This window comes from Mus pahari, chromosome 22, assembly GCF_900095145.1.
Source record: "Mus pahari chromosome 22, PAHARI_EIJ_v1.1, whole genome shotgun sequence".
Taxonomy (NCBI): domain Eukaryota; kingdom Metazoa; phylum Chordata; class Mammalia; order Rodentia; family Muridae; genus Mus; species Mus pahari.
This window is the reverse complement of record NC_034611.1, coordinates 49,825,297-49,838,560: the sequence shown is the minus strand read 5'-3', so window position 1 is coordinate 49,838,560 and position 13,264 is coordinate 49,825,297. Positions and strand designations below refer to the sequence as shown.

General features: G+C 47.8%; 1 protein-coding gene across 2 annotated transcripts in view; it reads left to right on the top strand.

Annotated features, from left to right (window-relative positions):
* Fbxo10 (F-box protein 10) overlaps positions 1-13,264 on the top strand; it is a 47,984-nt gene that overhangs the window by 16,304 nt on the left and 18,416 nt on the right. Inside the window, exons 2-4 of one of the 2 annotated variants that reach the window (XM_029533288.1) lie at positions 4,282-4,445; positions 4,830-5,420; positions 8,549-9,370. In XM_029533288.1, the coding sequence (XP_029389148.1) occupies positions 4,836-5,420; positions 8,549-9,370 (1,407 nt within the window). In that variant the 5' untranslated portion in view covers positions 4,282-4,445; positions 4,830-4,835. The remainder of the gene's footprint in view (positions 1-4,281; positions 4,446-4,829; positions 5,421-8,548; positions 9,371-13,264) is intronic. The other variant, XM_021222077.1, reaches the window with a different exon arrangement.

Here is a 13,264-nt window from a genome sequence, read left to right as displayed (position 1 = left end):
CTCTCTCTCTCTCTCTCTCTCTCTCTCTCTCTCTCTCTCTCTCTCTCTCATACAATCTCACTCTGTAGACCAGGCTGCTCACAGAGATCCTTCTGTCTCTGCCTCCTGAGTGCTTCGACTACAGGTGCGTGCCACCACTCCAGGATTTTTACTTTTTGACTCCTTATTTATATTATTACTGGAAGAATTTCTGCTCAGAAATTTCTAGATCAGTTTCATGCATAGAAGGAGGTTCTCAAAGCTGTGTTTAAGTGGTAAATTTACATCTGGTTGAGGGAACAATTATTTACCTGAAAGCTGGGGTGGAGACTGGAGATTCACCTCTGCCTGTTCAGTTAGTTATAACTAGTGTGGTAAGCTTGTATTTTGTGCTCAGTTTTAGATGAGTTTTTGCTGTAGTCGTTGAATTGTGACCTAGGGCATCCTTTCTTAACAGGCTGCTATCCTAACTTCGAGAAAGCCACCTAGGACAGGTGACATGGGGGTCTGTAGTTTATCATATGGTCCACAGAGTGGGTAGCCTGCATCAAACACCTTTATAGTAAGCTAGGTTGAAGCTGTAATTTGGGTAGTTGTAATTTGGATGTCTTTTAACATCACTCCTAGGAATGGGCTATCAGCAATAGATCCCAGGGGACCCTCATGGACAGATGTGCAAGGCTATATAAATTAGGGCTAAGTTCATAATCTGGAACATCTGCCAGTTGTCTTTTGTAGAAGTGAAGAAGGGCTTGATGGATACTGCATTGTAGGAAGTGCACTCCTACCGTGTAGTGCCCCCTGAAAGAGCAGTGCACATTCACTCTGGAGGACCAGTGTGAGAAAGTGGGACATGGAGACAAGGAAAGCATGGGTGTAGAAGTAGGTCAGAGCCCTTAGGAATGATCACAAGCTATCCCCTGAGCTGCAGGTCCTGATTCAGATGAACACGGGCTCTTGGAGATGTTTGCCTATTTCCTATAAGAAATTTATGGGCATGTGGTAGCTCTGGTGGTTTTAAATTGAAGTCACAGATAATAAAGGAAAGGGAAGTTAGAAGCAGCTAATGCAGTCTTGTAAATTAGCCTCTCACAGGGAAGAAAGCACTAGAGAGATAAACTGGAGCTGAGCTGGTGTGATGGGAAGCTGTTACGTGGGATGGGGAGACTTGACCTGAACCAGGAAGCAGAACTGTAGTCTGTGAGTGTAAGGGCTGGGTAGAAGTGTAAGTGTGTGATCCCAGCTACGTGAGGGTGGGAGGAAAGAGGTTGCAAATTGGAGGCCTGCCTGGGCAGTTTAGTGAAACCTGTCTCAAAATGAAAAAAAAAAAGGAGATTTGGATTAAAGCTCAGTAGTAGACCACTTGCCTGGATTGTGTGAAGCCCTGAGTTTGATCCCCAGGATGGGGTGAGGGGAGGAACTTTTGGTATTCATAACAGAAATTGGATATGGTCAGCTTAGGCCAAAAGGAGGGTATTTATTTGTGATAGAGTTTTATAGCCCATGCTGTCCTTGAACTCCTGATACTCCCAATGATTGAATTAGAGATGTGGGTGACTACACCCAGTCAAAAGGGAAATTTGTTAGAGAGGCATGGAGATTACTGGTAGCATTCAAAGGCTAAGGGTGAAGCTGAGCTTAGAGACTGGCACCGTGACCTGCATTGAAACTGGGATGCCCTTGCTTCCATTGCTTTTTCTGGTTCATTCTCTCAGTGAGGTTCATCTTCTGCCTCCTCTCTTCCAACACCTACTCCAGAGTTTATTGATTAGGAAAGAAACCAGCAACTAGAATATCGTGTACATCTCGAGAAGGTCTCAGTGGTCCATTTGTATCAGATGCAGCCTATTGAGAGCCGGCTGTCATGTTGCTATATACTTCTCTTCAGCAACCCCTGCTTCTGTAATTATGTGGGATAAATTGTTGGTAAGAGGCAAGAACGTTCCCAAAGAAAAGCAAGGAGGCAGACGGTGAGGCAGCCAGCCCAGCCGATGGCTAGGATTACACCGGGGAGTAGCCAAGCCAGGACCAAACCCCACAGTCTTTCTTAGGGAAACAATAGTAATTAGCTGATATGGGAATGGTAAGAGAAAGGCAAATAGATACTTAACATTTGTATCTAGGACATCCAGACTCTAGGACCGCTGCAGCCAAAGATGGCCTCTCTCTGTATGATCCAAACTTCTTTAGGTAGATCCCAGGGGCCCAGGATTCATGCGCCTGTCCTCACTTTTTTCTTTTTTCTTTTCTTTTCTTTTCTTTTCTTTTCTTTTCTTTTCTTTTCTTTTCTTTTCTTTTCTTTTTTTCTTTCTTTCTTTCTTTTTTTTTTTTTTTGGCTTGACTTCATAGTACATCTCTACTCTTTTTTGCACAGTTGTTACACTTGTAGTGATTTGAATGAAAATAACCCCTCATGAGATCCACAGTTTGGTGGCATTGCTTGGGGAGGCTTAGGAGGTGTGGCCTCGTCGGAGGAAATGTGTCATTGAAGACAAGCTTGAGAAAAAGAATGGAAGACAGGAGTGCTTAGAGGGTTCTGTCTGTGGAGGCCCAGCTCAAGAGGTTTCTGAGGGCAACAATATTAGCAACTGGGCTAGCGATCTTTCTGTGACATTTTGGTGAAGAGTGTGGCTGTTCCTGCTAGGATGGCCTGTTAACCTTCACTTTTAACAATGCTTAGTGGCTTTTCTGGTCCTAAGTTCAAAGTCTTCCACATGCCTCAAAAAACTAACACGGTCAAGTCTGTCACAGCAGTGGTATTAATTGCTTTTCTCTTGCTGTGGTAAGACACCGTAAAAGGCAGCTGATAAAAGGAAGGGTTTATTTGAGCTGTGGTCCCAGAAGGACAAAAGTTCCTCACTGTCATGGTGGGGGAGCAGGCAGGTAAGATGGCAGGAACAGCTGAGAACTGACATCTTAGAGTGCTAGCAGGATACAGAGAGAGTGAACTCAAAATGTCCTGATTCTCTAAACTCTCAAGCCCTCTCCAGTGACACATCTCCTCCAACAAAGCCGCACCTCCTCCTCCTCCCCAAACAAAGCCACCAACTCAAGACCAAGCACTTAGACATCTGAGCATACAGGACCCATTCTCATTCAAACTACCACATTCTGTTCTCTGCCTCCCACCCCCAGGCTTGAAGCCACATCAGAACATAAACGCATTCAGTCCAACTTCAGAATCCCCATAGTCTCTCAGTCCCTACACTGCTTAAAAGTCCAAAGTCTCTTCTGAGACTTAAGGTAATCTCTTAATTGTAACCCCTTGTAAAAGCAAATTACCTACTTCCAACATAGACGGCACTGAATATACATTACCATTCTGAAAGGGAGGGAATACTGGACCAAAGCAAGACCAACTCCAGCTCCATGTCTGGTGTCAAAGGCTTAGATGGCTCCATCCTTCCTGCTTTGGTGCCTGCAACAATACCACCAGGGTTTCTCCACAAGGTTGGGACTCTAGTTGCCAGGAGTCCTGGGATTGTATCCTTAGAGTCTGACTGAAGAGGGTAGAGACTAACCTATTGCATGAATCCCTGAGAAGTCGGTACTAGTGACTTTTCCTGTCTTTCTGACCAAATGTGTGACAGAAATAACCTTAGAGAATTACTTATTTCAGCTTGGAATTAACAGTCCCTTTTAACTACATGTGTTTGGGCAGATATCAAAACTGAGAGAGTATGTGGTAGAACAGATTTTGTTGTAGTTTGTTTTGTTTTGTTTTGGGGACGGGGTCCTACTTTGTAGCTCTGGCTGCCCTGGAACTCACTATCTAGACCAGACAGACTTCAAACTCATAGAGATATGTCTGTCTCTGTCTCTCAAGTGCTGAGTTTAAACACCTGCACCACTATGTGCACCTCATAGAAAATAGTTTTAAAAAAATATTTATTTTTATGTGTAAGTGTGCGTATTAGTTAAGAGTTTTACTGCTGTGAACAGACACCATGACCATGGCAACTCTTATATGGACAACATTTAACTGGGGCTGGCTTACAGGTTCAAAGGTTCAGTCCATTATCATCAAGGCGGGAACATGGCAGCATCCAGGCAGGCATGGTGTAGGCAGAGCTGAGAGATCTACATCTTCTGAAGGCTGCTGGTGGAAGACTCACTTCCAGGCTGCTAGGAAGATGGTCTTAAAGCCCACACCCACAGTGACACACCTACTCTAACAAGGCCACACCTCCTAATAGTGCCACTCCCTGGGCGGAGCATATAGAAACCATGACAGTGTGTATGTATATATATGTATTCATGTATGTTCATGTAAATGTGTTCATGTATGCCATGTGAATGCAGGTGCCTCTGGAAGCCAGAAGAAGGAATTGAATCACTGTGGGACTGGGATTATAGGTGGTTGTCAGCCACCTGAGTGGGTTTGTGCTTTAACATCTGAGCGATCTCTCCATCCCAGAACTCCATTACCTCACAACATATAGAAGGAGAGAAGAGGGCAATACCAGGTGAGACCAGGGCAGGATACAGCTCCAAGGACAGGTTCTGCTTCCTGTTGTTAGGTCCCATTTTTCACTACTTCCTGATAATGCAATCATATTATGAATCTATCAAGGGATTAACACATAGATTAGCCATAGCCCTCCTGACCTTATCTCTGGAACTGCAGCACAGACTCACCCAGAGGTGTGCTTCACTAACCCCCTAGGTGTTTCTTAATCTAACCATGCTAACAATCAGAATTAACCCACAGATTCTGATTGAGGAAATCGAGTCCTCTAATTGGCTGTGCCTTGTTCACTTGCTCATCTCTGGGGTCAGGAGGTGTTATTTTTAAAAAGGGAACAATAAAATAAAGTGAATAGAGAAAATCTTTTGTGTCTTTCTCCCAGGTGACCATGGAAACGGGTGGCCTCCCCCTGGAGCTATGGCGTATGATCTTAGCCTACCTGCATCTCCCTGACCTGGGCCGCTGCAGCCTGGTTTGCAGGGCTTGGTATGAGCTGATCCTCAGCCTGGACAGTACCCGTTGGCGGCAGCTGTGTCTGGGCTGCACCGAGTGCCGCCACCCCAACTGGCCCAACCAGCCCGATGTGGAGCCCGAGTCCTGGAGGGAGGCCTTCAAGCAACACTACCTTGCCTCTAAGACCTGGACCAAGAATGCACTGGACTTGGAGTCCTCCATCTGCTTCTCTCTGTTCCGCAGGAAGAAGGAGCGACGCACCTTGAGTGTTGGGCCAGGCCATGAGTTTGACAGCTTGGGCAGTGCCTTAGCCATGGCCAGCCTCTATGATCGAATCGTGCTTTTCCCAGGTGTGTACGAGGAGCAAGGGGAGATCATCCTGAAGGTGCCAGTGGAGATTGTGGGCCAAGGGAAGTTGGGTGAGGTGGCCCTGCTTGCCAGCATTGACCAGCACTGCTCAACCACACGTGTGTGCAATCTTGTCTTCATGCCAGCCTGGTTCTCACCAATCATGTATAAGGTGGGTGCACACCAGATACTGTCCAGTCCTGATCCCACGGCCCTGCCTCAGTGCCTTTCCCTTTAGGTTAGACTTGAGAACTTAGTATTTATTCCTATGCACATACTCCTGAGAGCCGAACTAACTGAGAAGTGGGCACACAGGTCAGTGTGGTCCAGAGTTATGCTTGGTGCCTTAATTCCTTCAAAGCTGCCTTAGAAATGAGAGGTGGGCTAAGGACAACATTTTTGCGCCTCTTCTATTCCTAACAAGATCAGCTAGAGCACCAGGTAGAGTGGTGAGGGGGCAGTCACGCAGTGTGGTGACAGGGCGTTAGCTGAGCAGCATGTGGGAGGCAGAAACCCTCAGTATCTGAGCAGGAGGGGACCTGTGCAGGAGTCACTGCTTCTCAAGAATACCTGGAGGGAAGTCAGGGAAATACCAGTCCAGCACAGTACTCACTAGCACAGAGCAGTCACCTTCTGAACAAAGTATGTGGAGAGGAGCTGGTGGCCCTGTAAAACAGAGCCTATGCATTGGCTGGAAGTGGTCCTGTTACAGCCAGCAGCAAGTCCTTGTCTTTATTGTAACCATCAGTACCTCACTGGCCGTTCGAGACACTCAGTGTGTGCCCAGTGTGTGCCCGGTGTGTGCTTTATGACCACACCTGAGTTCCTCTCCCCTGGAGCTTTCAGAGGATGTTGTGTCACCTGGTTTTATAGATGAGAGAAACTGAGGCCCAACAACAGCAGCATAAGCAAGGTTTCAGAGCTTGGATCCAAAGCCTATGAATAATCAGGATAACCTCCGTCTAAGCAGACGTCTGTGGTGATCGGTAGCTGTGGTTCCCTTGGGCAGATGAGGGGCATTAAAAGACAGAGACGCGGGGCTGGTGAGATGGCTCAGTNGGTAAGAGCACCCGACTGCTCTTCCAAAGGTCCAGAGTTCAAATCCCAGCAACCACATGGTGGCTCACAACCATCCGTAACGAGATCTGACGCCCTCTTCTGGAGTGTCTGAAGATAGCTTCAGTGTACTTAAATATAATAAATAAATAAATCTTTAAAAAAAAAAAAAGACAGAGACGCTAGTAAGTTTCTCAGATGGGTCATTAGTGAGGTTAGAACTCAAATCCAGCCCCTCTGGTTTATAAAATTACATCATGCCCAAGACGGTGGGAGCCCAAAAGGCTGTTTCTTAGTTCTAGAATGTCTTATAAGGACTAATGGATGTCCCTGTGCTGGTCTATAGACCTGGAAGTAAAGTTTGCTTCTGGAAACAAGGCTCCAGACCTTCTGTGCCTTGGGTAAGTGCTCACTGAGCCTCTGCTGCTGCCTCAGAAGCACAGCTGTAGCTCCTTGGGAGACAGGCCTGGCCACAGGCTGCTTTGTCCTCAGACATTTGGTTTAGTGCTAAATCCACCATGGTCTTTCAACTATAAAGGCACAGAGATCTGAGGTGTCCTTGCCTGAAAACTACAAAGGCCAGGACAATGTCCCAGATGTTTTCAGTGACCTCCTAAGAGAGCTCTAGCGTAGACTGCATCTCCAAGAAACTGAAAGGGCCAAGAGGGCAGATGGGCTTCACTGGCAGCAGCAAAGTAGTGGAGCCGTAAGGCGGCACCTGCAGCGGCTGGGGTCCCTGTTCACCCTCCTCTGAAAGCCTTAATTGCTTAAGGACAGGTTTGTGTGGGTCGTTGGTTTGACTCGTGAAGTGGCTCCTCTGTGTTATGGTGGAGATGCATCTGGTGGAGTTCACCTGTCACTCAGGCCTAGGGTCTCAGTGGACTTAGCAGGTTCAGCACATTCCCATCCTACCCCAGACTCCTGAGGTCCTTGTGTCTTTGACCTCAGATAATAATAGCTGTCTGAGTCTGAGTCTGACTCAGGTACCACTGAGTCTGAGAACCCGCTTTGTGACGGGGGGGTGGGGGGGAGAGTGAGGATTAGAGAGATGAAGCCATTTGTCCTAGGGAATGCACTTGGAAGAGGCAGAACTGTGGTGAGCCATCAGAGCCTACTCCCAATCACTGACAGCATCCCCTGTCTTCTCTTGGAAGATGAGTCCTGCCATTTGCATTGCAAACCCTCACACCTGTAGCTGCACAGACTGGGCTCTCCTAATGCCTGAGGCTGGGCCATAACCTGACCTGGTCACAGAAGTGTTAAATCTCTTCTTGCTTGTCCTTTACTGTGCTAGCAATCTGGGCCCCAGCATGGCCCAGCTCTTTTGTGTACTGCAGGCCAGCAGGCTCAGGTAGAGAACATACCCATAGGCACAAGAAAGTGTGTGGATGAAGGAAAAGTGCTTTTTAAAAGGTACGATCAGGCGAGACTTGTGCATGGTAATCATATAACCCAGACCCTAAGCAGGGACTCTCCTCCTTTCAGAGGCCTGGTGAAGTCCAGCTCAGATCCCAGGTGATGCACTTGGGGTTGCACCAGCTCCTATGTTTGTGAAATCCCAAGCGTCCCTTCCCTAGGTTGGAGTGGCCCTCCTCTCCCCTTCTCCAGAGTTGTATCAGTTCCATCTCATTGTCCTCCCTGCACTGCAGCTTCTTCCTGCCTGTGTGCCAGGCAAGCACTGTACTGCTGAGCTGCTGAGCTGTCTCCAGCCTTCCCTCCTTCCTAGTCTACCAAAAGGAAAAGGGAGCGGAGAGTAAGGTTGGGGGATGGCAGTAATTCTCACTTAGCGTTTCATGAGTATCAAAGGACTTGTTTAAGACTTGAAATGCATAAATGGTCCCGCTGTAGTGTGGGCTTTTCTTCGTTATCTTTTAGAATTGGAAGGATGCAGTGGCTGGCAGTTTTTCTTGTGCTTCTTTGATGCAGACCTACTTCCCAGTTCCTTTGAGTGACAGCTGACATCCTGGCCTTTTTTTTTTTTTTTTTTTTTTAAGGTAGACACTTTACTGACTGAGCTAACTTCCCAGTTTTTTTTTTGGTTTTTCGAGACAGGGTTTCTCTGTATAGCCCTGACTGTTCTGGAACTCACTTTATAGACCAGGCTGGCCTCGAACTCAGAAATCCGCAGGAAGAAGTCAATCCAAGGGCCCTTCTGTCTCTGCCCTCTGCCTTGAAGAGCAGCTTGGGTGATAACCATCAAAACAAAGTATAGGCTGACGGAGTCTTCTCTTTCTTGTCCCCCAGACCACATCGGGTCACATCCAGTTTGACAACTGCAACTTTGAGAATGGACACATCCAGGTCCATGGTCCGGGTACCTGCCAAGTGAAGTTTTGTACCTTCAAAAACACTCATGTCTTTTTGCACAATGTGCCGTTATGTATGTTGGAAAACTGTGAATTTGTGGGCAGCGAAAACAACTGTGTGACTGTGGAGGGTCACCCGTCGGCCGATAAGAACTGGGCCTACAAGTACCTGCTGGGCCTTATCAAGTCTTCACCCATCTTTCTCCCCGCAGAGGACCATGACTTTTTAATGTCCTTGGACTTAGAGAGCCGGGACCAGGCCTGGAGCCCAAGGACCTGTGACATTGTGATCGAGGGCAGCCAGAGTCCTACAAGCCCAGTCTGTAGCTCTCCCAAGCCAGGCTCCAAGGAGGCAGAGGTGGGCAGTGATGGGGAGAGAGTGGCCCAGACTCCAGACAGCAGTGACGGTGGCCTGAGCCCCAGCGGGGAGGATGAGGACGATGAGCAGCTCACATACAGACTGTCCTACCAGGTGCAGGGCCCACGCCCCGTCCTGGGTGGCTCATTTCTGGGCCCTCCACTACCTGGAGCATCTATTCAGCTGCCCAGCTGTCTAGTGCTGAACTCACTGCATCAGGAGCTGCAGAAAGACAAGGAAGCCATGGCGCTAGCCAGCTCTGTGCAGGGCTGCCTTATCCGCAAGTGCCTCTTCCGGGATGGGAAGGGCGGCGTCTTCGTCTGCTCTTACGGCCGTGCCAAGATGGAAGGAAACGTCTTTCGGAACCTGACTTATGCAGTGCGGTGTATACACAATAGCAAGGTACTGTCCCAGGGACTGACACTCTAGACTGAGGCCTCATTGGGTGGTCACTGCCAAGAGCATGAGCCTTGCTTTTGAAAGGGCTCCTGTGGCTATGTGTGGAAAGGGTGTGATAAGCTATTTGCATTTTTAAATGATTTTTCCTGTCCATCATCTGGCTTGGATAAGACAAATGTCTTCCCATTTCCCAGAAAAAGAAGTAGAGACCCAGAGTGGGAAAGAGCCTTACTTGGGGTCATTGAGCAAGTTTGAGGCAGAACCCAGGTCTTGTACCCCGACTCACGTGTGTCATTCTGCTTCTGTTATGCATTCTGTTACGAAGATGTGCATAGAAGAAAGACGTGATCACTGCTGTCATTTTAGACTCCAGTGGGATAGTTGAGAAGGGTTTCTGCAGAGGCTGGTGTCTGAGCTGAGTTGGGTGAATAGAGGGTGCAGGGCAGACAGAGCATGCATAGTTGGAAAGAGGGTGCATCCTAGAAGCAAGTACATCCCACACTGGGCTGTTTGTGAGGCTGAGTCACCCACGCAGCTGGAACACATTTAGAGGCTGTAGGGGTGGGGAGATGGCTCAGAAGTTAAGAGCACTGTTGCTCTTCCAGGGGACCCAGGTTTGGTTTTCAGCACCCACTTGGTGGCTCACAACCATCTGTAACTCCAGTTCCAGGGGATCCAAAGCCCTCTTCTGAACCCCATGGGCAACAGACAAGCACATACATATATGCAGGTAAAATACTCATACACGTAAACAAAGATAAATCTTATTTATTTTTAAAGACAAAGCTATAGATAGTAAGCAGGAGCCATATTGCCCAGAGTCTAAAAAGGTGGGCATCACAGAGAGAGAGTTCCCCAGCCGCTGATGAAATTACTCTCTTGCAGGAGAAGTCATACTGAGTGCTGTGGAACAACCTCCATAGCCATCACAATTGGTGCCACAGAGGGCTCTGAAGGGTGAGCAGGCCTTGCAGAAGAGAGCATAGCACTGCTGTGGGCTTGGGTCTCAGCTCTCCACCATTCCCTGTAATTACCTGCACTTCTATACCTCAAGAGAGTGTCCAGTGTGGCTTCTCTCACTGAGGTCTGAGGGCCTGGTGCCTCTACCTTAGCAGAAGTGCTCAGTAAATAGGCATTGCAGAGTCCACTGTGGGTCTTCAAGGCATCTAGAATGGTTAATTACAGTTGTATTTAATTGTATATAACTTGCCCACTTTTTTGTTTGTTTGTGTTTGGTTGGTTGGTTGGTTGGTTGGTTTTGGTTTTTCCAGGGTTTCTCCATGTAACAGAGCCCTGTGTCCTGAAACTTGCTTTGTAGACCACACTGGCCTTGAACCCAGCTGAGATCTGTCTGGTTCCCGAGTGCTGGGATTAAAAGTTAAAAGTGTGTGCCACCACACTCAGCTTCCAGGCCCATTTCTTTCCTTTTCTTTCCTTTTCTCTTCTTTTCTTTTCTTTTGTTTGGTTTTTGAGTATAGCCCAGGCTGGCCTCGAACTCAGAAATCCGCCTGCCTCTACCTCCCGAGTGCTGGGATTAAAGGCGTGCACCACCACGCCTGGCTTCCAGGCCCATTTCTAAGGACAATTTTAGGTGGTGTTACCATGAAAACACAAGACTATACTATATTATAACCATAAAATAGATTTTTTTTTTAAAGGAAGAGGCCTAGCATATCAAGAATCTTTGTACATGAGAGGCTGAGGCAGGAGGATCATTACAAAGCTCAGGCCAGCTCGGGCTAGTGAGATCTTATCTCAGAAGGAAACAACGTGAAAGGAGGCTACTTAGTAAAATATGTGGGTACTTCTGTGGGTACCACAGTGAAAGGGTCAGGTCTGGACCCTGCAGAGGACTTTTCTCTTCACAGAGTTATCATAGGCATGGCCGTTGAGCAAAGTTTTGCCTCTGCTGCCCTGCCCATGGTTCTTTAAGGGATGCTGAAGGTGATTAGCAAAAGTTCCGTATGGGAAGTACCAGGTTGGTCATGATGGTTTATGCCTATAAGTCAAGCACTCGGGAGGTTAAGGTATGTCACAAATTCAAGTCCAGACTAAGGAATCTAGACCTTAATCTGGGGTTGGGGGTGGAGGAAAGGGAAGGGAAGAGGAGCTTCATAGCACATCTGGTATATAGCAGGCGCTTAGGCCTTTGTAAAGGTGATGACAGTCTACCTGAGTCGTTCTCAGATAGATGTGCCAGGGGTGTGGCACAGGAACCCATAAATGAGGGCACCTGACCAAGGAGCCAGTACAGTCTCCTAAAGAAATGCCCTTGGCTCAAACTATGCAGGAGGAATAAGAGTTGGCAGGTGAAGACTCCCAGGACAGGAGGTGAGAGGTCCTGGAGGCAGAGAGGACACAGCACACACACACACACACAGGGAGTTGTGAGGTCCTCAGCAGCCATAGTGGAAGGGAGTCAGGTGGAGCTGCAGAGATTGGAATTCTGGAACGTGACTAAGAAGCACACAGAGCTCTCATGGTCAGATCTGCCTCAGAAAGCTCACTCTGAGGCCCCAGGGATGGAGAGGAGAACACAGGGCAACCTGGGAGAGAAGGGCCAGGGTGCGGCATAGTTAGGACCTTGAGGCTTCGATCTCTAGCCTGAATGCATGAGGCAGTGGAGGAAACATGGAAGTTCCCTAAGGTTCCCGGGGTGTGTTGCCTTTACCTCACTACTTAAGATGAGTTCTGTGGAAAACTAGTCCAGGACAAGTGTTTTCTGTCAACTTGACACAAGCTAGAGTCATCAGATGACTGGGAGCCTCCATAAGGTTGGGCTGAATGCAAGTCTATGAGGCATTTTCTTAATTAGTGATGGACGAGGGAGGGTCCAGCCCAATCTGGGTGATGCCATCCCTGGTTTAGGGCTCCTGGGTTCTGTAAGAAAGCAGGTTGATCAAGCCAAGGGAAGCAAGGAAGTAACCTTTCCATGGCCTGCATCAGCCCCTGTCTCCAGGCCCCTGCCCTGTTTGAGTTTCTGTCCTGGTTTTCTACTATGATGGACTGTGGTGGGGAAGTGTAAGTCACATAAACCCTTTCCTCTTAGCTTGCTTTTGTCAGAGGTTTCATCACAGCAATAGTAACCCTAACTTAAGACAGTGGGCATGGGAGCTAGAGAGATGGCTCAGCAGTTAAGAACACTGACTGCTCTTCCAAAGGTCCAGAGTTCAAATCCCAGAAATCACATGGTGGCTCACAACCATCTGTAATGAAATCTGATGCCCTCTTCTGGTGTGTCTGAAGACAGCCACAGTGTGCTTACATATAATATCTTTAGGGAAAAAAAAAAAAAAAAGACAGTGGGCATGGTACCTTACTCAGAGTGTCTGCCTTTCCTGCCCACGAACCTGTCCTGTTCTGTTTTACTTTGGTAGACAATCTTACTATGTAATCACAGCTGGCCTCCAATTCACAGAGACCCTCCTGCCTCTGCCTCCCAAGCGCTGGGATGAAGGGCGTGCGCCACCACGCCCTGCTGAAGAGACTTCTTAACACAAATCCCTGACACTCTTGTTGGACGATGAGTAGCCTTTGCGTACTGGTGACTACACCAAGAAAGATTCACAGCTTATAAGAACAGGCATTTTAAAAACTAAACAGACAAGATTGTGTGTGTGTGTGTATGTGCACATGGGTGTGCGGGTATCTGTGCAGCTGAAGGCTGAGCTCACTCAGGTCCTTGCTTTCATGCAGCAAGCACTTCACTGGCTAAGCCATTTCCACATCAGTTAACATTTTTTGTTTGGTCTTGTTTTAAATTTTTTTAAACAAATTTTTATTAGATATTTTCTTCATTTACATTTCAAATGCTATCCCAAAAGTCCCCTATATCCTCTGCTCGCCCTGCTCTCCAACCCACCCACTCCTGCTTCCTGGCCCTGGCATTCCCCTGTA